Here is a 22,909-nt window from a genome sequence, read left to right on the forward strand (position 1 = left end):
GAGAGAGAGAGAGAGAGAGAGAGAGAGAGAGAGAGAGAGAGAGAGAGTCTGGGAGTTAGTAAATTTGTGTTTTTAAGGTTTCAGAGATTGTGCCCCTCTCCTCAACAAAGAGTCTTCATATGTCTAGGCTGTCAGCTTAGTAAGATTCTTTTCCTAGGGTATACATTGGGTTTTGTTTTTAATACATATAGTTAGTACTAAATAATCAATGTGATAGAATGCTGGACACTTTTATGTTAGTCTGTTACTGCTTTAAAAAGCAGGTACAAAAAAAAGAGAAATGAAGCCACATTAAACAAAAGAAAAACAATCACAGTAAATTCTAGATGTTACCATGAGCCAGGGACACAGATGTTTGGCACTGATACCAATCCTGGCAAAACGGAAAACTATCATTCACTTCCTGAGAAGTTAATAGTCTACAGAGAATCTGGAGATCTTGGAGAAAGTGGTATATTATTATAGCTCATGTGAGTGGTACTGAAGAACATACCTGATGGAGAAGCAGCCTGTACCTACACTCAAATATTATATAACCCTACATAGAGATGTGTTTTAAGTTTCTGAAAATTCTAATTTTTCTATAATTTTAAACTTTTGAATTATGCCAAAATGCTTAGCCTACATTTATTCAATTAATTACTAGTAAGGAATTCATATAGCTTAAAGCCATTTTTAGTAACATGCCAGATTTCCTTCTATTATGCCATGTTGATTCATTGACATTCATTTTTGAAGAGCTTAGAAAGGGTCTTACATTTAGATTAGTATCCCCCAACACTTTTTGTTTTTCTCTCAGGAAGACAAAGAGATTGGATCTATAAAATTAAATACCACCAAGGAATGCCCATCAAAACTGGCAAGTTTGAAAAATCTCAAGTCTATATTTGATATTTTTAATCCTGCAACAATTAACAGCAATATGTATACAGATAAACTGAACAATATTTTTCTTAAAGTAAACAGTAGCATTTTAGGTATGAAAAGATGCACAGATTCTAGGGGTCTTATATAGAGAGAAATATATGATCTAGAATCTATTCTTGCCCACACTTGTCCATATATTTTTATACCCCGTGGGTTATGATGACTGTTTCTCTATAGTAGTCTGGAAACCTTGTCTTCTTCGACTCTTAGAATTGCACACAAAGATTCCTAACTGAAGGAATCCTGCATGTCTACCTCAAGTAGAAATCAATCCAGACACAATATGAATATTTCAAGTATCAAGGCTAGATTGTCCTCTCCTTGACAAAGAGCATATCTCCTAGCCATTGTGAGTCCAAGTCCATATTCTGAATCTCCTCCCAACCCTCACATATCATGTGCCTATCACTCACCAAATCCCTTTATAGCTTCCTACACTCCAGTCCTAGACAACCCCTAATCTGTTTTCCATCTACATAAAGTAGCCTATCGTAGTAGATACTTTAAATGAATGAAGTAGAGTCTGTGTGCCTTTGTGTCTGGCTTCCTTCATTAAATGTTCTGTTTCTGGTTCATTGATACTGTGTGATGATATTTCATTCTTATGCTTTGATTTTGCCTCCTTTTTCTATGCTTTGGATGTTTGTGCAACTTTTAAAAATCATGTAAAAACTTAATCTTTGATGCAGTAGACAAGAGAGAGATTCCTGTGCTTTAGAGACTGCACAGTATCAATGAACCAGAAACAGAACATTTAATGAAGGAAGCCAGACACAAAGGCACACAGACTCTACTTCATTCATTTAAAGTATCTACTACGATAGGCTACCTTATGTAGATGGAAAACAGATTAGGGGTTGTCTAGGACTGGAGTGTAGGAAGCTATAAAGGGATTTGGTGAGTGATAGCTAAAACTTACATAGTTAAAAGTCATGAGATGTGTCTAGGATTAAGAAATGTTCTACAACTTGATAATGGTGATAATTACCCAATATTGTGAATGCACTAAAAGGCACTGTACAGTCCACATTTAAAGCAATAAACTGTGCAAAGTATGTATTTTACTATAATAATAATTACCTATACACATACCAAATAAATCCACAAAAATAAATTTTAAAATTTTAATAATATTTAGCCAGATAGATACAAGTAAGACTTGAAGGACTGAATGAATGAATACATGTACACAGACATAAACAACAGAAAGAAAAAGTCAATTCAATTTTAATTTGCTTGGACTTGAGCCATTTGTGGCAGATTTAGATTTCGAAGAGGAACTCATCATATATGCTAGGCTAAAGATGTAGCTAGAGGAATCAGGACCACAGATTACACAACTAGGAGTAGAAAGACATGCACAAAGAAAGGAGAATTGTGCATGTAGGCAGAGGGGAGGAAAGTAGGGAGAAGGTGAAAGCTTGCAGGAAAAAAAATGGAGGAGTGGAACTCAGAACAGGCCCTAACTCCTCCCTCTCTCTCACCTTTCCTAAGGAGAAGACAAGCTAAACTGTAGCCCATACTGTCTGTATCCACAGTGATCATCCTAATGAGATTTTCCCTTATGTCATCTTCTCTGTTACTTGATCTGTCATACTGTGTGACTCAATACTACCTCTGAAGTCTTTGGCTTAGAATGTTTAAAAGGGTGACACTTTAATCTCTCTAGAGGACAAAACACATGATCCAAGAATGATTAAGTTGTTGTAAAATGTCACATACTTGAAAGAGCTGCCATGAAATGGTACTGGCATAAGTAACTAGGAATAAAATCCAGCTTTATAATTAGCAAAGATGAAAGCAAAGTAAATGAGGCTTCTAAAAGCAAAATAATAATATCTCTTAAACTATGACAGTCTCTCAAAAGGGGTGAAGGGTAGCAAGGAGTTTGAGTTGGGGTTTTGATGAGATTTGAACTCAAGAAGTTTAGATGACTTACATTTCAGTTATTTTCTACTTAAGAAAATTGATTATACTATCTGTATGCCAATTTAGTTGCTGTTTGCTCTAACAATGAATCTCTAGATGTCCTGTTTTATATGCAATGATATGGATAGGAGGTAGATTAAAAATATAGCTATTTGAGATATTGCCTCAATCACATAATTTGAGAACCTGGCATGGTAGTTTGAATGAGATGTCCTCTATTAGTCTCAGGGAAAACACTATGTTTTTCTGATGGAAGAATTTGAAATTAAGGGACAATCTTCAGAGTAAAAAAACAGCCCTCAGCAGACACTAAATACAAGAGAACAAATGGGGGTTAGTGAGGGTAGCATGGATATATGGGCTACAATTGGCCCCATTGTCTCCGGAGCAAAGAGGGGAGAGAAAAGGGAAGTAAGAATTGTTCTAAGTTTTACTCCTACAATTATTCTCCCTATTTTAATCCCATCTGCTCACGTTTATGTTCTAAATCCCATTCAATTTGTTTTCCTGTTGGTGTCTGTTTGTTGAAGATTAAGAAGTACAGTATTGCTGGAGGAAGTATGTCACTGGGAATGGGCTGTGAGGTTTCAAAATACTCTTGCCATTTCCAGTGAGCTTTCTTTGCCTTCTGCTTGTTTTTGAAAATGACATCTGTCAGCCATTACTGCTGCCATGCTTTTGCTCCTTTATTATGGATGCTTAACACCCTGGAACTTGTAGACCTCAAATAAAGCCTTTCTTCTATAAGTCATAGTCATGTTGTTTTATCACAATAGAAGAGTAACTAATACTCATAGTGCCTAGGATTGAAGAGTAACTAGTACTCATAGTAACTAGGAGGATCTGTATGTAGTAACCACAAGCTGGGATGTACAAAATCATAGTGATACATTGTCTCACAGTTCTCCAGACTAGGAATCTAAAAAACAAGGCATTATATAGGATATACTGTCTATGAGGGCTCTGAGGCAAGGATGTGTTTGACTCCTCTCATCTAGGCTTATGCCCATGGCTATCTTCTCCCTGTATCTTTTCACATCTTCCTTATATGCTTATCTGTTTCTTTGCCCTGGAGTCTACTGTAAACCCTTCAAACCCTATCTTCTGAACAGGTTATATTACAAGATACTGAGGGTTGGAACTCAATATGTGAAGACGGAAAGCGCTGTTCAAATGCTGAAAATACTGCTTCCCAAATTTTCAAATTCCAATGACTCTCAGGTTTTAGCAGTAGTCAGATACTTAGTTACATACCACAGACCCCTCTCCTGTCTCCAAATCCCCCATGAACTTCCTTCTTCCCTAATCTCTAAAAATGTTATGAGGTTATGGAGCTAACTTCAAGGCATCTGCAAGTGGTAACTACCCAATGACAGTTACTATAGTTACTCAGTTAAGAAAAGCCTACCCTAGCACTGCTTAGGTAATTGATGAAATTTTCTAAGAAAATGATATACTTTTCTTTTCCCTGTAAAGACAATATTTGCAGGAGTTCATCCCACATTCTTTGTAAACAGTTCTATTCTGTTATCTTCTTAATTGTTCCTGGATTTGGACAACCATTTTTGCCCTTGTGGGAGTTCATTCTCTGGCTTTATGATATCACACTATGCCAAGAGAACCCACTGGAGACCAAGAGACAGATCATGCTGTTGTCCCACATTCTCTGTCCACTAAATCAGTTTTCTTTCAAAGGAACATGGTTATTGTGAAACTGTCAAACTGAGGTAAGTTAAATGGGCAGAATGAAGGCTTTTCTTAAACAACAGCAGTTATCTCTGTCAGATTCAAGTCTGGCAGACAATTACAAGCTGATTTGGCCATGATGAGTGAGTGAGTGATTTTGGTTAAAAATAACCAAAGTCAAGAAAGATAACATGAAAACACTCATGTTACTCTGTAGACTGCAAACCAAGAGGGCAATTGAGTGTTCCTTACTTTTTCCTAGACTGAAGGCATTCTGACCTTCATAGTCACTGAGAGGAGGCCTTTGGATAAGACATCATCCTTCCAAGTTTCCCTGGCTATTTCCTTTGTCCAGATCTGGGAATGCAAGGTGGCAGTGGGGGAGATGGCAGCAATGTCTGTAGAGAGTTGCAAGGCAGGCAAAGAGTTTACAATGCTGATAAGCAGTAGAAACATAGTTGCTGGGTTTTCGAGGATGTGTTTGTGGAGGAATCTGTTCTGCATGAAAAAGTACCTCATGGGCAGCTTTACAATATTGAATGTAAGATTGTGAAGGTTAGGGCAGGCAATCAGGAAAGGATTAAACAAAAATGACCTATCTCTCAGGCCCAAGGAACTCAATTTAAATGGGATCTGCTGTGACGTTTGCATTCATGTAGGTGCTGTACTCTTGGCGCTGGGTCTTCATAGGAGTAGGGCAACCTAATTCCAAGTATCATGGCCTGGAAAATGGATTAGCTTATGGAAGGCTAGGAGAAAGTGCTACCATCCAGTAAGCCACACTGAAGACCAGGACAGACAGCTACCTTTCCTGTGCTGAGATAGAAGCAAGCCTGTCTCACTTGTGCTCTGGGAATCCCTTGGTACAACTGCCAAATCCACAACCTCATCCCACTACTCTGCTAAAATGTGGGTTTCCTTTTCTCATCCCTGTGGTCCAATTAAAGCAGCTCATGAGCGTTGTCAGTCCCTATTAAATGCATGCCTGCCTGTAAAGCTTCTTGGGCATAGGCACAGGAAATTAGTACTGCCTAGAAGGGGGCAGTGATTACATAAATTCCTTTAATCATTAGCCTCAGGTCTGAAGATTCTGAAGTCAAGAAGGATAGAGGAGCCTCTGTGGATGAGATCTTGACTTGGTATGCCTGCCATCCAAACAGCTGCATCTCTTTTTTTTCATATTTATAATAAAAATTTTATTTTTTAGAAGAGATACTATATGCTGAAGACGCAAATCAACTTCAACACAGTGGTTCCATTAGTTTTTCGCAGTGTAGAAACAAATTCCAAGCTTCAGATGGGTGAAATAAAAACGTGGACAACTCTGCATTAGAAATAAATTGAATTCAAGAGTTTTTCAGTCACATTTCTGGAACAAAACTTAAAAATAAGCTCATGAAAATGAAAGCAAGTGTCTACATAGAAAAGCCAAAATTCGGTAATTTCAAATTGCATTTTACAGCACCAATATTTACTTTTGTATTTTATTCTGTAGTTTGAACTTCCCTTTCATTATTCACAAATGGCCATTCCTTACAATCCACAGAATATTTTTCTCGTAGTGAAAATTTGAGTGAAAGGAAGAACTTGGAAATTGTTCAAGTTGGTTTGAAGAAACACTCAAATCAAGAGGAGGGCTTTAAGGGTCAGAAGTAATAGTAGGGGACAGGCTGATCACATAAGATATCAGAGGATAAGTTAGCTGAGTACCGTGGTGTCTCAGAAACATTAGATCACACTTCTCAGAGCATTCAGGAGTGGGTTTGAACAATATCATAGAACACCTGAGGAAAGTGTGAACTGTGTGACTATGGTAACTGGGCTATACAAGTAAAAGGCATGTGCTAAGGTTGTCCTCTGAATTTCTAGAATAGCAGATAAATTTCACCTAGTTCTTTAGCGACTCAATGAAGTTAATAAAGAGGCTGACACCATTTCCAATAGTGCTAGTATTTATTAGCCAATGGAGTGAGATCTTGCAAGAACAAATTTTACAGCATAATTTACTTATTTTCAGCCAGAAATCCATAATATTCCATAAACATTTTATCACATATTATTTCAGAAACCAATGAAGAAGTAACAGAGATGTTAAGTAATTCTCCTGTGGTCCGAAAAAAAAAAAATCACAGCCCTTCTATACTTAGAGAAGGGAAGAGATGTCAGGGGCAGCCCTGCTTACACACTGAAGGCCTAAAATCAGCCATAGGCTAAAAATCAGCAATAGACCTGTCATACATGTATACTAACACCAAGTCTTGGTTCTCAGTGGGAAAACATTGAAACAGATGACTATAAGCTAATGTAAACAGGCAGCTTTTGTGGAAATTTATAAGCCTGAGTAGTCATAGACCTTGTAAATAGGTAGCCTGGGCAGACAATACCAACTTAGATAAGGACAATCGAGTCATAGGCAGAGTCATAGTGACCTGTCCCCTGAACCTTCACACAGCTGATACCCAGTTCTGAAGATATCTGTATTCCCCCTGAACACCCACACTCCAGTGTCATTCCCTTCCCCACATCCTGCCTTTCTGTGTTTATAACCCCTGTGTGAATGAATTACAATTTGAGAAAAAATAAATTATATTAAAAAAAAAACAGCTGCATCTCTAATGCAGTGCTTTATCTCACTCAGAAAGGACAAAGCTGTTTTTTCCCTCAGTGAGCTTGTGGTGGCTGAATCAATTGCAGTTTCAATGTACAAAAATGGAGAGAGAAAGAGATTATGCATTCAAAGTAGCTTCTTTTTCTACTTTTCTCTGTAGATGTCAGAGTGCATCTGAGACTATCTGCCAATCTCTGTCACGAAGGGCAGCAAGTAGAGAGAACAGTGATATGACAGCTGGAATGAATGAATTGGCATTCTAATTCTCCTCCCTGTCTTGGCCAGCTGTGAGTCAGAATTTTACAAGCAGCCTTTTTGATATGCAATACCATAAAACTCACCACTTGAAAATGTACAATTCAGTGCTATTTAGTATATTCATGCAGTATCAACCAGTACCAGTTTCCAACTTTCTTTTTACCAGCCCAAAGAATCCCTCTAACATTAGTGGTCACTCCTTAGTTTACCTCCACTCATCTGACAACCAGAGTCCTTGTAAATTTCTGTATCTACCTGTTCACTTACTTTAAATATAGTCAACTAATATGTGGTCATGCTCTCTCTCTCTCTCTCTCTCTCTCTCTCTCTCTCTCACACACACACACACACACACACACACACATTAAAACATACATACACACATTCATTCAATATGTGGTTTGCTTTCACTTAGCATGACTTTGGGGGAGTCTCTTTCACTTGTTACATATGTCAGAACTACATTTCTTTCATAACTTAGACTCATCTCATTGTATGGCTAAAGCACATGATGTTTATGTACCCATCAGCTGATGGGCATTTGTGTGACTTTACAATTTATGTTTGTTTTCGGAAGATGAATGATATTAGCCATTTCTGAGTCTGTCTTAGTTCAAGACAATAGGAATGAGCATAGAAGGCTTAAATAATAAATATTTATTTCTTAAAGTTCTGGTAGTCAGGACATCTAAGATCAAAGTGCTAGTATGATTGTGTCCTGATAAGGAGATATAATGGAAAAAACCAGAGAAAATAAGCTGTCTTTTCTGTCTTCTTAAAAAGCCACTAACCTGCCAATATAAAACACAGCTCTTACCTCAAAGTGAATATAAAACACAGCTCTTACCTCAAAGAGAATAGATATGGTTCTTTCCATACCCAAATGTGAACAAGCATAGCCTGGCAACATGGATTCACATTGATCACATTCTGACAGCAAGTTCTAATATAGATGTGGTTTAATGAAGGAAGATTTTATAGTTGCAGAATGAAAAAAAAGTTTCAAATTTTGGCATTTTACAGATATATAGGTGGAAATATCAGGTTAGAGCAAAGTGTAGAACATTACTGGGAAGTGAATGGGATTTAGAAAGCCAGACTTCTGTTAATCCATTAGCACAACAGTATCTACCAATGTCACTTTACTGTAGCAAACCACTCCCTAGCTTGAGAATGCTCTCTGACCACTTGATCAATCCTTCTTTAAAGCTCAGTGACAGTAATAAGATGCTTACATTTGGCACAGAAAATCCACCTATCTCAGACCATATGGTCTGTCCTTCTGTAGGGCTCAGAAGCAGTACTAAGATCCCAGCCTTTCATGTAACACAAAAAAGTCACTCCATTTAGAAAAACTTAAGTTGTGCTGATGAGGATGAGTCACAGAGGATTCATTTGCACTGAGGTGAAATTTGGAAAGAGATGGTCAGAATGACTCAACATGGCTGCTCTCTGCTTCAATGTGATTATGCCATGTACTACAATTTATAGTGTAAACAGGTCTCCTACAAAAGCTTAATATATCATGCAACTCATTTAACATGCACAGAAGAAGCCATTAAATTATATCAGTCCCATTACTCAAAATGTTCAGAAAATTCTTCTGTATTACAGCCCAATGCAAAAATGGTCTTGCGGCCAAGTGCTTCAGCATGAACATTGAATTCTCTGGGGGAATGCATGTCTTAGACTGTTAGTTAAGGAAATATAGTGGAGACATTGTGGAGCCCCTTGTAAAACAATTCTTTGTTAAAACAGTGTGATCAAATTTTCAGTTACATTAACTGGAATCTCTGTATTTATGAATCTTGTAGATAATCATGAATGTCAATAGAATGAGGGTGTGTTTTAATGCTTGATTGTTTTTGAAAATGGAAAGTATGGCTTTTCATCTCCTTAAAATGTTTTTGTAAAATTTATATGCAATATCCCAAAAATGTTTAAATTAGTTTAACATTTTTAGCCTAGCATTGCCATTTTCTTTTGCAAAAACAGTGTACCATGACCCAAACTGGGCTAGCAAGCATACCAGGATACGGATGTTCACGTGGCTTTTATTCTAATGCAGGTGGTGAGTGTGTCTTATCACCATTGGCTGGAATCTGACTTCACAGTCTTCCATGATTGGCTAGTTTTAAAAGAATATGAACATTGGTCCTTGGCAGTCAAGCAACCTTGATTGTAAAAATATTTCTGGCTAACGTCTCTCTTTGTTATATGTTTCCACCTATTTTTCTTCAAACTCACCAAGGATATGTCAATGTTCTGAAGTCTCTAGTAACAGTAAATTATTGTTATGATAAGTGACTAGAGGTGGTTTGGTCTTGATGAAAATCTAAGCCCCTAATTCAAGAATTAATTATTTCATCTATCTCTTCAGCATGGCTCCAGGTGAGCCTGCCTAAGCTTGGTCCCTTGGCCAAGTGATTGATCTGGCCTAAGTTAAGTCTTATCTGAATTTGTATGATCCCAGGAAGAAGTCTTGGGAAAACACAAATTCTAACTTAAAACGAAAGGATAGATTACCACTGGGCGGTGGTGGCAAACGCCTTTAATCCCAGCACTTGGGAGGCAGAGGCAGGCGGATTTCTGAGTTCGAGGCCAGCCTGGTCTACAGAGTGAGTTCCAGGACAGCCAGGGCTACACAGAGAAACCCTGTCTAGAAAAACCAAAAAAAAAAAAAAAAAAAAAAGAAAAAAAAAGATTACCAGGTGCCAGACAGTGTGAAGGAGCAACAGCTAGAAACAATGATGTATCAGCTTGCTTGGGCATGTAAGAAATAAATCACTGTGTCCATTTTCAGTTTAGGTGTGCTTAGAGGGCTTTTTTGTTTGTTTTGTGTTTTCTTTTGTTTTCTTTTGTTTTTTTGGTATAAGAGATCTTTATTTTCACCAGAGAGGGAGAGGCAGTGAGGTAGTGCAACATCCAAACCCCAGACCAGACATGCAGTATTCATATGCAAAACAGCTACACAGGCTGGGGCAGGGCCAGGGTTGGGGACTGGGCTGGTGGCTGAAGAAGCCAACGCCCAAGTATCCTAGAAGGGGTGCAAGGGTGCTTAGAGTTTTTTAGAGTTACAGATGAGCAAGAGGAACTAGGTCCCTTCCTCTCCCCTAGATGTGGACTGGTACCTGCTGATCTCAGAATTCTAACAATTGGAAAGTTGCAGGCAGCATGCTAAGTGCCTGAGTACATGCTCAGAAAAAGTAGCAGTCTCAAGGCCAACTCATTCATTAGATAAACTGTTACATCTTAAACCAACAGGATGAAGAATTTGGGACTGGGCAAGGCTCAGTAGATGGGAAAAGGGTTCAGGAATTTCTCATGAACAGGGGATTTTAAAAACCTCTGTCCTGCACTAAATCAGCACATCAGGTATTTTTGCTTTTTCTTTATCCTCAAGTCCTTTTCTGCAGAGCATATGGCAACAACTGCTTTACATTTCACCAGTTTATTGGATTTGTTTTCTGCAGGCTGGAGACAAGATGAGGGTAATGCTGGATCTTAATGCCTGCTGTGTCTGCCCAGCATCTCCTAGCCTCTTTTTCTCTAAATAAAATAGAACATTCTTTCTCTTTTTCAGACTTATTTGCTGCATGGTTGTTGTCTGCTCTTGTTTCTGTCTTCTGAGTCTTTGGTATCCTTGATTATATTTTTCCTTTCTAATTGCAGTGATATAGACAGGCTAAGAAAAACCAAATGATTGTGATCCCTTTAGTGATTCTTTGAGATGCCATTATTTCTGTGTTCAATATTCTCTAGATTATTGCTGCTAATAATAATAATAGTAAAATACTATCGACAGTCAGTCTCTGGAGAGTATACAGAGAACTCTATGCTTAAAAGAAGTCTCACACTAATAACTTGGATGAGAGTTTTAACAGGGTTTCCTTAGTTGAGTTCACCTGGATGTTGTAAACATCAGTTTAATGATATGTTACTCTGTGTGTATTGTTATTTTCACTACCAGCTGCTTCTACTCATTTGAAACAAAAAAATATAGCTATGTTAGACCATTCTCTGAACTGTACAAAGCATAAAAATATAAACTGGTAGAATTGTTATCAATGGATTATATTAATCTGGTTTTTCTGCATAACAAATGAATCAGAATAAGTAAATTTCCCATTCTGTTTTAAAATATATAGTCAAGCATTAATACAAATATGGACATACTTATGGAAACCAATGCTTAGGTTCATGCTTTACCATTACATATTCCTTGTCTGGAATGAAGTTTTCCTTCTTGACCTCATTTTTTTTTTTAAAGAAAGTAGGGGTTGGAAAGTGTTCTGGAGTTGTATTGCATAAGTTACTATCTTTTGATTTGACCATATGGTTTAATCATTTAGTTTGTTGTTGGTATGATATCATGAAAACAAATATTAAGAGCCTATATGAGTATGAGATAAGACCCCTGTATTTGTGTTATACTTGTGTAGCTTGGTGTTCCTTTGAGATTCCTAATAGTGGGTATGAGGCTGTTTCTGACTCTTTTGCCTGGTTTTGGGACTCTTTCCCCCTACTTGTTGTCTAGTCCACCCTTAATGTGAAGATTCGTGCCTAGTCTATTGCCATATTTAGTTGATATCCCTGAGAGTACTGCTCTTTCCTGAGGGGAAATGAAGGAGGAGTGGATTTAGGGGACACAGGGGGCTTAGGCAGGACTGGAGGAGAGAAAGTATGAGAAAGTGTAGTCAGAATGTAATATATAAGAGAAGAATAACATTTAAAAATCAAAATGACAAAACAACAACAAAACTATTTAAACTGTGAATTTCTGAAATGTAGTTGGTTAATATATTTTGTGGTTGAAAATTCAGTTGCATTTTGTATAGTCTTAGACTTTTTAGAATTAAAAGATTTGAGAAAATAATAAAAAGTTTCCTTCTGTATGAACAATGATTTACATAGGTTTCTGATGTGTAACAGTGTGAAAGAGTGCAGTTCTTCTCCATTCAGGTTTTAGTTGAACATGAAACTCATTTTTTAAACAGAATTGTATATGTGTATTGACCATAATTTAAACTGAAATATTATGAGCCAATAATCACAGACAATGATAAGGATTGGCCAATCCTTTTATGGTAAGAGTTTGATATTGAATAGCTCATTTAATATCTGCAACTATCTTATAAGGTGCTATATCTTGGTTCCGAGTTTACTTAGGCACTCAAGAGTTCAAGGAGTTTGAATAAAGTAAATTGGCTAGTGATGATTTGAGCTTGGGTCTATCTTATTGCTGACAATGTGATTTCAGAAGCCAGGAGCTTACTGTGTTCAGACCATAGTACCAGTGAAGTACTTTTGCAGAAAGGAACATTGGTAAGCTAAGGTTATAGAACATTGGCTAATTCTTGCCAATATGTATCCTTGGACTTAAAGGTGTGATGCATGACAAACTAAGCCATCTTAGCTCATATATATCATCCTTAACAGAAAAACAAATCTATTAGATCTTATTTCCTATATAGTAACAAATTTCCTAATCTTTGTTAGAACTTAAATATGGCCATCATATTTACTGTGAGAAATGTATATATAATATGTTTAGCATGAATCTATATGGGAGGTCCAGTAAGATGTAGTTACCAACTGATACAGATGTATGGTGACCTGGGAAACATGTCTACTATACAAATATGGGAACTGAAGGTATACAGACAGGCCACATAGTCAGCAACTTGAGCTGCAGCTAATCTGAATCTCAGTGGAACACTTAGTGATCCTCCCTTCTCAGAGAATGAAGACAAACACTTCAGGGCCATCTCCTACTTGCCTTCTTATCTCCTGTGGGAGGATGTCATAGGACAGTTTTCTATGGCTTCTCAGATTCTCAGGAGGTAGAAAGCCTGCCCTGTCCTTGAAGAATAGAAGTACCACATAAAAATCTGCTGAGCTCAAGTTCAGAAGAGCCCAGTTACTGACTATCCTATAACTCACTCTAAAGTTTTCTCAGAGCTACTTGGAATTTGGTACACCTTCTTTGGATCTGTAGATCCAAGAATCTAAAAGAAGCAGGTAACTTCGGCTGTTCTTCCTACCTTTCATCATGTAAGTAGTAAACAGTCTAAATGTGAAAATAATTCTTTTTGGCTTTTCAAGGTTAATCAGCCAAGCCTCGTTCTTGACATTGTCCTGTCTTATATGTATGTACATTCACTGATGAAATGTATATGTGTCATAGGTAACATATGCCAGCTGTAGCACTGCAGAGTCGAAACCCTGTCAATGTGGGTTACGAGGCAATTTACCTCTTTGTATTTTGAAGTGTAAAGAGTCACTTTTATTGGCAGCAAAAAGAGCTGAGCATACAAATCTGGTAGAATTTTTATAAACAACTGAGCAACACTGTTGTTAAAATTTAGTTGAACCTAAGTTGTCATGTCTGAATATTTTGCTTAAACAATCAGAAATGAAATGTAATTTCTTTATGCATCAGTATAAAAGAAATCCTGCCTGCTATATCAATGCAGGTAAACAGCTCTTGTCTGCAGCCTTTCTCTAGAAACATTCCAAGTTAAAGTGTTCAGTTGTCAGTGGTTTTGAATTTGCAGATGCAACTTAAGTATTGGCCCTAGCCAACAATGAGTTTAATTTCAGGTGAATTGGCTTTCAGCAGACATGAGTTGTAGTGCCCTTAGCTGCAACTAAATTCTTCAGCTGTTTTGAGGAGTTGGTAAGGTGGAGATTAACACGGACTGGCTACACAAAGGAGCTCTTTACTTAATCCTTTAATAATTAGAAGCTGATCTGGAGAGATGAGTAATGAAGTACCTTCTGATCATGAGGTTCTTTGGGTGTATGCACAAAGGTTTCTTTTCTATAATCACCTCTGGGGGCTCTTAGAAATATAAGAAAGTCTGAGAAGGACAACCCCCAAAGTAGTGGCTTTCTTTGCAGGAAATTTTCTTCCCAATGAGAATAATGCTACTCAGGCCTGTTTCCAAAGAGACAAGTGAGTACTACAAGCAGTGCAGCACCTGAAATCAAAGATCCTAGAGGATATTATCTAAGCACACCAGCAGTTATGCTGAGTCTGATGGTTAATGCCTAAAACCCAGCACTTGGGAAGCTGAGGCAGGAGTATTGCCAAAAGCAGGGTAGGAGATATTAGATATTCAAATTAGAGAGTAGAAATCTACTACTACCCTGTATTATCTGGCCTGTAACTACACTGGTCTAAGAGATTTTTCTTAATGAAATTTTCTTCTTCTCACCCTATATTCTTTGTTTCAAGCAAACTCCCCCAAAATTCCCATGCCCATTCACTGTATGAATGAAAATAATGTCACTTGGATGAATGTAATGCACAAGAAATTCTTTCTAGATGACTTGTATGTTCCACTGAAGAATGGAAGGTCAGTTATCTTGTTTAGGATGTTTTACACATATAGGTAAGTTTAGTTATCATCCTGCATCAAAGAAGCTTCTCTTTGTAATAAATGGAGAATATTATAGAAAGTTACAACTGGTCATGATACAGAGAACAACTAACTGACCATGGAGTGTTCAGGCCCAGTTGATACATCTATGATACAACCCCTATTTCTAAGTCTCAGGGACAATTGAACAAAATGGGGTGGAAAGGTTGTAAGGACAGAAGAACAAGACATTTGCTGCAAGATTATGTCTTCTGTATATAACATGAAGCTGCAGCTATAAAATCTTAATAATATAGTCAACCAAGACAGACCTACATGAGGATAACAGTTGACATAATAACATGGATGAGGAAATTTCACAGGACCCACATCTAGATGAAGACATGCAGGGAATTAATGATTTCTCAGAGGAGAATCAATCTTCCTCAGAGATCATCTCCATATTCAGTTATCCAATACCAAGTGGTCATCTCTAAACACATATACATATGAACAACACTAAAATTACCAGGCAGGTTGTATTTATGTACTTATAATAGTGTGTGTGTGTGTGTGTGTGTGTGTGTGAGAGAGAGAGAGAGAGAGAGAGAGAGAGAGAGATATCAACAAAAGAAAGGAGGTCATTGATTTCAGAGGCAGTGGATGGCATGGAAGGAGTTGGGAAAAAGGTGAAATAATGCATTAATCATATGGGAATGACATCTCTGAGACACATGTTTTTATTCCCATTGAGCAAAAGAGTAAACTGAGGCTCAGAGAAGCTAAATAACAAGGTTGGGCTTTCTTAAAAAATCCTATACCATACCTACGAAGCCATAATTATCTCCACAATATGATACTTCACTGAATGAATTCATTTCAACCTCGTTCCACTATCTCTGAGGCTACCTAAGGAAATCCTGATTTTAAATATTTTTATTTGAGATTTTTGGGGAAGATTTCACTTGATATAGGAAGAATTTTTTCCTTAAAAATTTAGAAAACATTGATTTAATGTGGAAGGTCAGAAAACATTTTTCCAACAAAGGCAACTATCACTTGCTTTCATCTCTGTTGCAACTAGTTAACCAGGCCATTATGACATGGAAACAACAAGAACCAGTACATAATGAATGAGGATGGCTTATGCCAATAAAACTTTACTTCTGAAACCTGAAATATGATTCCTATACAATCTTCCTGTGTAATGAAATGATACTGTTTTCTCCCACCGATTAAAAAATAAGCAGTATCAATCAAATGAGTATCAAAACTCATTATCAGTACAGAAAAATAGAAAGGTCTGGACTAGACAGTATCTAGGAGACAATGCTTTGTTCTCATGCTAAGCCATCAAAATATTTGAAGATATCTATTTTCTGCAATTTGTAGCAATCCATCAGCTATAGAATATAGTCTTTTCCAGGTCTACATGTATATGGTAGGTACAACATCTAGGGCAGACACAGCCTTTTGGCCTAGGATGAGGGACTTGGCCCTAGAGCTCCACTTTACAGATCTTTGAGGCTTTCATGAAATATAATACTCATTTTCAGACAAATTACCATCGTCCATGTTCCTCAAGATGAGACTGCTCAAGACTCCCAGTAAGATAATCATTGAATCAGAAACTTATAATTTAAAATCTCAGAAATTAGATAAAATTCTTCCTCATAAGAGATGGGGAAAAGACATAGAACTTTTACCCTGGAAAAGCAAAGTTAATACTTTGAAAAATATCACCACTTCTTATTAGTTTTCTACCTTTTAACCAACCAATGCAGACCACTAGGTAGGACAAATATACTGTCCCCTGAGTAATATGAAACTGCTCATATTTCATTCCCTCAAGATTTCTTTGTTAAGAGGAAAAGCTCTTTAAGGCACAGAGCTACTAGGAGCTAAATTACTATTCCTGAAGATGGTAGAGTGAGACTTTGATGAGAAGGCATAAGTCCTAAAGTATCCCATGACTCTTAGGATGATGTGATTATCCCCAAGCCCAGCTGTGGGATGCAACTGAAGCTATCAGGATCTTACACTGATTGCCATCAGCTCTTGGTACACAGTATGCCACTGACAATCTAAGTAATCAGAAAATTCTAAAATAGTTAGATGGACCAGAGACTGTGGGTCTTAACTTAAAGTCCAAAACCTGAGTGAAACAACGCCTTACCCCATACCCCTAAGGTAACCAGATAGAAGAATCTGGAAAGCACAGGATAACTTCAAAATGACATTTTCTTTAAAAGTCCTAAGGAACAAAATTGTACCAGCAGCTGCCTATTTTCAGAATTATAAATTGGAGAACATTTCATTTCCATGATAAAATCATAGGCTGTATTTTAGGAAGTAAAATAACCCAAATTTGAGTCTCTGTCCTGGGGGTCTCATTTAACACCTGAGGTAAGAAACATAAAGACTATGAGCCTGTTTCTAGATCCAAATTTGAGATGCTAGTAGACATTTCCTGAATTACCATTGTTTATCCGTAGATTGCTGACATTTTCCCAAATGAATTTTATGATTTTGTCAAGTATCCGCACTATTAGCTCCAGTTGTGATTCACATTGCTCACAACCAAAGTATGTAAAACAAAGGATGAACACGTGGCTTAGATATCATAATGACTCAGAAAATATGCCCAAACCTATGATTAACCTGTGGTCATTTTATGTTAATATAGTCTTTGAATTCATTTTGTTCTTGTTTCAGATAGAATTTAACGTACCATTATTTATCATTTGTGTCCTCTAGGAAAACATGTACTCCTAAATGGAGGCTGCAGATGGCTTGGGTCCCAAGTGTGCCTCCTTGGCTTCATCTTATGCAGTCATAAGAACGTTCTGTAACATCTTTAAGCCTCATTAAGAAGTGTCACTTACAACAGATTTTCATCATAGGCTTCTTTCAGGCATTGAATTCTGTGCCCTAGATCAAATATTTAGTGCTATACCTCATATAGAAAATTGGCCACTCATGAAACTTTACGAATATAAACACTGTAGTATAGCCTATGCATGTACTAGTAGTTTTTAATGTCATGAGAAAAAGCCATACTGCAGAGAATCACTTCACATGTAGTTAATGTGGCAAATGTTTGCACTTCCTGGTATCTTTGTACAAGAGTAAAACATTTAGCATGTTTACAATCGCTAAAGCCTTTGCGTCACACAGTAGTCTTTAGCCAACCTACTCCCATTAAATTATACTAGACTATTTATTCTTCAGAAAGTCTCTCAACAAGTGTCAACAATCTGATCAAATATAATTATGTCTCTATTTTTTTTCTACCCACAAACTCATATGGACGAAAAAAAACCCTAAGAATTTTAACTATAAGCTATTGGTAACTGGTTTAGATTTCACAATTCCCTTTTATTACATGAAAAAAACCTCATTCAGGTGTAATGGGAGTAATCGGTGTGTGTTAGTGCCTTTTCTGTTGCTGTGATAAAACAAAATGTTTAAGGCAACTTATGGAAGTCTTTCATATGACTTACAGTTCCTAAGGGATATGGGATCATCATGAATGTGTCATGGCAACAAGTGTTAAACACGGCAGATATAGGAGGGAGTTCAAAGTTCACATCCTCAAACTAGCATTAAAGAGAGTGTGTCATCTAGAGATGGTGTGAGGATGTAAAATCTCAAGTCTACCCCCAAGTGACATCTTTCTTCTAGCAAAACAGCATTTCCTAAATCTCCCTAAATGATACCACCACCTGAGCTGAGAAGGATTGGTTTCCTTGACTTCAAGTTAACATGCTTGCTTTCTGTTACATGAGCCAATTCATGATGAAGAAAAACTCTGGGTTTCTTCAGATGCCTCAACCCCTGGGTTATAGGAATGAATGCTTATACAAGAAGAACATTCATGAGGAAGATTTTGTTTTACTACTTGTGCTAGTTTAATTGTGAGATGTCTGTATGGCTTTGTTTGAGTATATGGATGTGCATGCTGATTTCCAAGAAAATTAAATTGATAGATCTTCTAGTAGTAGGAATTACCAGATGTTGTTGAACACCTGAGATTGTTCCTGAAAATGAATTATCTTAATTGCTTGCTTATGTCTCTAGCCCTGTGTACTGGCTTGTTTTGTCAGTCAACTTGACATAAGTTGGAGTTATCACAGAGAAAGGAGCCTCAGTTGAGGAAATGCCTCCATGAGATCCAGCTGTAAGGCATTTTCTTAATTAGTGATCAAGGGAGGAGGGCCCAGCCCATTGTGGGTGGTGCCATCCTTGGGGTAGTGGTCCTGGATTCAATAAGAAAGAAGCTCAACAAGGCAGGGAAACAATCCAGTACACAGCATTCCTCCATGGCCTCTGCATCAGCTCCTGCCTTCAAGTTCCTGCCTTGTGTGAAGTTCTGTCCTGAAATCCTTTGGTGAGGAACAGCAATGTGGAAGTATAAGCTGAATAAACCCTTTCCTCCCCAACTTGCTTCTCGGTCATGATGTTTTGTGCATGAGTAGAAACCCCGACTAAGACACCTTGTAAATATTTTAAACTCTTTGTCATATTGATGTGAAGAAATAGGAAAAAACTCATAAAAGGCAAAAATTCTATCCATGTAATTATTTCAAGAAATACTAGACACATCACCATTGTATTCAATTTCAAGAAAATAAATTTTATCATCTCTTCTTTCTCATAACCTTGAAAGAAGTAAATTATTTATTAAATTACTGAAGCATTTTGGTAGAAATCACCAATTATAGTGGTGGTTTATATTTGACACACTGGGAATAGGTATGGAAGTTTGCTGTGTGTGGGGAAATCAACTTACAGAAGTTCCTTACATTGTTCTTGTATTCCTTCTGTGGCTTCTTTTCATCCTCTACTGCATGTTACTTGGTGATGGGTAGATTTCTGTTGCAATAAATAGAATGGGATTCCCCCCCCCCAAAAAAAAAAGAAAAAAGAAAAAAAAGAAAAAAAGAAAATTGGCCATTACAAATAGATGAATCTTGGGTAATTAATTATGCTGACCACTTCAGCATACTATAACCCATACACATGCATACACAGAGCAAACCATTTTAGAACTAGAAGCACAGATGGTTTAAATGTATTTGATTCTATAGCCCATAAAAGTGATATAGTCCTCATTTCCTAAGACGCATATTTACAGCCACAAACCCAAAACTTCAAAAGAAATGTTGAGATACATATTGTCTCCTCTAATATCTTGGAAATAGCTATTAGTTATTTGTAGAACAGCCATAAATCCTTCAAAATCAGTTTATCTAAACCCAACTCATATAATTGTCCATCTTACTAATCATCCTTTATATTGGTTGTGGTTGTTGTTGTTTAGACCTCAGTGTCTCCATTGGGGATGGGAAAGCTATGCTTTCTTTGGAGAATTATTACATGGCCACTGTGACATGAAGAAGCCCTTTCCAACAATTAAACAAGACCTCTAAAATAACATATAACAGATACATAACAAATGGGAATCCAGAAATGAGAATTTTAGGATTGATGTTATACTGACTAGCTGTGTGACCTTGAGTTCACCTACCTGAATCTTTCCTTCCTTGTCTCCAAAATGAAGTTGGTAGACTCTGTCTTTTCTGGAAAGATACTGTAAAGACAATCGAAGTGAATCGTGTGCTCTCTGTCAGCCACATGAGCATTAAGGACTGGTGGGAATGAGAGAAACTGTTGGAAACTGTGCCATTATTGTCACTTCAGTCTGTAAAACCCTATGAGATCTACTTAGCTGACTTTGTGGCTTGAAGCTTGCAGTCCTCCGTTATTCTGGAAGGCCAGAGAGAGGGAACACCCCTCTACAACCACCATTTTACAGAGAAAGTGTGGGAGACACAATTAAGTCTAGGCATCACAGAGGCTGATCTAGAATCCAGGTCCCAGGAGATGCTATTGGCTCTGCCCATTGCCCTGACAGAGATGGATTCTGGAAAGAGAGATTCTTTTTTAAGAATATTATTTCTCAAAAAATTTTATAAAAGAATAAAAGCCTGAATGAGCCATGGGAAGACACAGTGTATGATTTCTAGAGTTGAGGGGTAGAATTTTTGCTTTAGAGTTAAGCTTGGTACTGAGCCAGGAAAAGGAATAAAAAAAAAGAGAGGCAGAGCATTCCTGGTAGTTGGGAACTCGTCCAGAACAACTGAGATTTCCTCTACTTGCATCATGATGATAAGGTCTAAAGTTATATTTAATAAATTAAAAGATGAACACAAATTGGTCTTTGAAGGATATGCACCTGGAACTTTAAGAAAATAAGCTGCCCTTCCTGCTCTAGCTCCAACTTGAATATAGCAGATACACTCAAAGTAATACTTCTGACAAAACTAAAGGCTTTGTGTGGCCAATAAACAGTTTTGAAGGTGCTAGTTCATCACCAATATCTAGACCTCTCATATTTTCCAAGTACCTTGCTTTAGGAAAGAAAGTTTTCTTATACACAACATGGGTTTACATCTCTTGGATCATATTTTCCAGCAAGAGATGGAACATTTATCAAAAGGTTAATGACTAGCCATTTCTCGCACAGATTCTTGTGGTCACTGAGCTGCCCATACAGACAGGTTGTGAAGGTTTCCTTGAAGTCTGTCATTCAGAGAGCCCCAACAGTCTTTCCCAGTAGTCCCCAGATCAGCTTAGCAGTGCTGTCATTCCTGTCCACCTTCCTGCCTGGAAGTCAAATAAACTGGTCTGTGGAGAAGCAATCCCCATCACCCTGTAGTGCTTGACCAGTACACTTATTATTCTTTTATATAGATTCCTGCCATCTCTGGAGATGATGAAATCATCTATTTGTCCCTTGATTTAGGGCAAGGTAGCAATAGAAGATATGGGAAGTTATGACATAACTATAAGAGCTCAAATATCTAATTAGCTGAAAGACTCTTGGTTCCCTCTATACTTTTGCAGCTGTCAGATTCTAGTAACAATATTTGTATTCTCATTGCAAGGTGAATCTGAGAATAATTTAGACAAGATGTTTTGTAACACAAATGCCACTCTGATTTACTTCAGGATGCTTGAGGATGACTTGAAGCTGAGCAGTGATGAAGATGACCTTGAGCCTGTGAAGACCTTGACCACACAGTGCACAGCCAATGAGCTCTACCAGGTAGGAAGGGCTTAGAGCATTGCATTGAGCTTGAGAGGGTGGGGCACAAGGGACTAGAATAACTTTCATAAGCACAATCTTTTCCTTTTGCAGCAAAAGAAACAAAGATGAGCAGTGTTTGGGAACAGATAAAATCAACTGCCATTTTCATTAAAGCTACAGCAGAGAGATGCTGAGCTCTTCCAAACCAATCTAATTTCACAATATTTTCCGTACACAAATACTGCTCATCAATAATCAATAGAGTATTATCTTTCTGTCTTTTGAACTACTTGCTGTATGTGGGTGGCATGTCCATTGGGTGACTCCAGGGTGAAGCTTAGCATTTACAGGCAATAATTTGGGTGTAAATGTCACTGCTCCATTTTCTTCTCCACAGTGGAGCTGAGAATGAACACCCTGTATATTGCAGCATCATGCATTCAGCAAAAGCTTTCAGTTGTCCTTGGTTTCTTATTTTCTGAATAATTTCTAGTACTTTCTCTCCAGAAGAGATTACTGTAATCTGATTTATTTAATCATCTCTGATGAGACTGGACTTCTTGGTTTTAAAAAGTAAACAGCACTATTAAATCCCTATATCAGCAATGATATATAGCAATGATCCCTGTACTGTTTTCCATATGTAGAGTTTTTCTCATTGTTATGCCACATAATATGGAGTACTGAAGGCAATTTTGATACTATCTAAATCTTTCATGTTTTTAAGTCTTGGTGGTCTATGAAGAACAAGCACAAGGAGAGCACTACCTGCACTCTCACAGTCTCACAGCTATTTCTGAGGTGCTTGCTGTGCATTTACCAAGTACAAGCAGTTCCTTTTCTACTTGAGTGTGAACTGCATAATAAATGTAAAACACACACTTCATTGGCTATGTCTGTCATTTCTGCTTTCTACATTTAATATGCCAATAACAAATAGCATTGCATTTGTAAATAAAACAAAAACAAAGCAGAAATTCTACATCATTGATTTTGACAGCTGCAACCTTAAACTTTAATGGAAATGTTTAGAGCAGAATGTAG

The 22,909-nt window shown here is 37.4% G+C and overlaps 1 protein-coding gene across 1 annotated transcript in view; it reads left to right on the forward strand.

Annotated features, from left to right (window-relative positions):
• Nucleotides 1–22,909, forward strand: part of Aff2 (AF4/FMR2 family member 2) — a 486,558-nt gene that overhangs the window by 364,539 nt on the left and 99,110 nt on the right. Inside the window, exon 7 of the mRNA XM_028788421.1 lies at nt 21,787–21,883. Coding sequence (XP_028644254.1) covers nt 21,787–21,883 — 97 coding nt within the window. The remainder of the gene's footprint in view (nt 1–21,786; nt 21,884–22,909) is intronic.

This window comes from Grammomys surdaster, unplaced genomic scaffold (assembly GCF_004785775.1).
Source record: "Grammomys surdaster isolate TR1022 unplaced genomic scaffold, NIH_TR_1.0 125749, whole genome shotgun sequence".
Lineage (NCBI taxonomy): Eukaryota > Metazoa > Chordata > Mammalia > Rodentia > Muridae > Grammomys > Grammomys surdaster.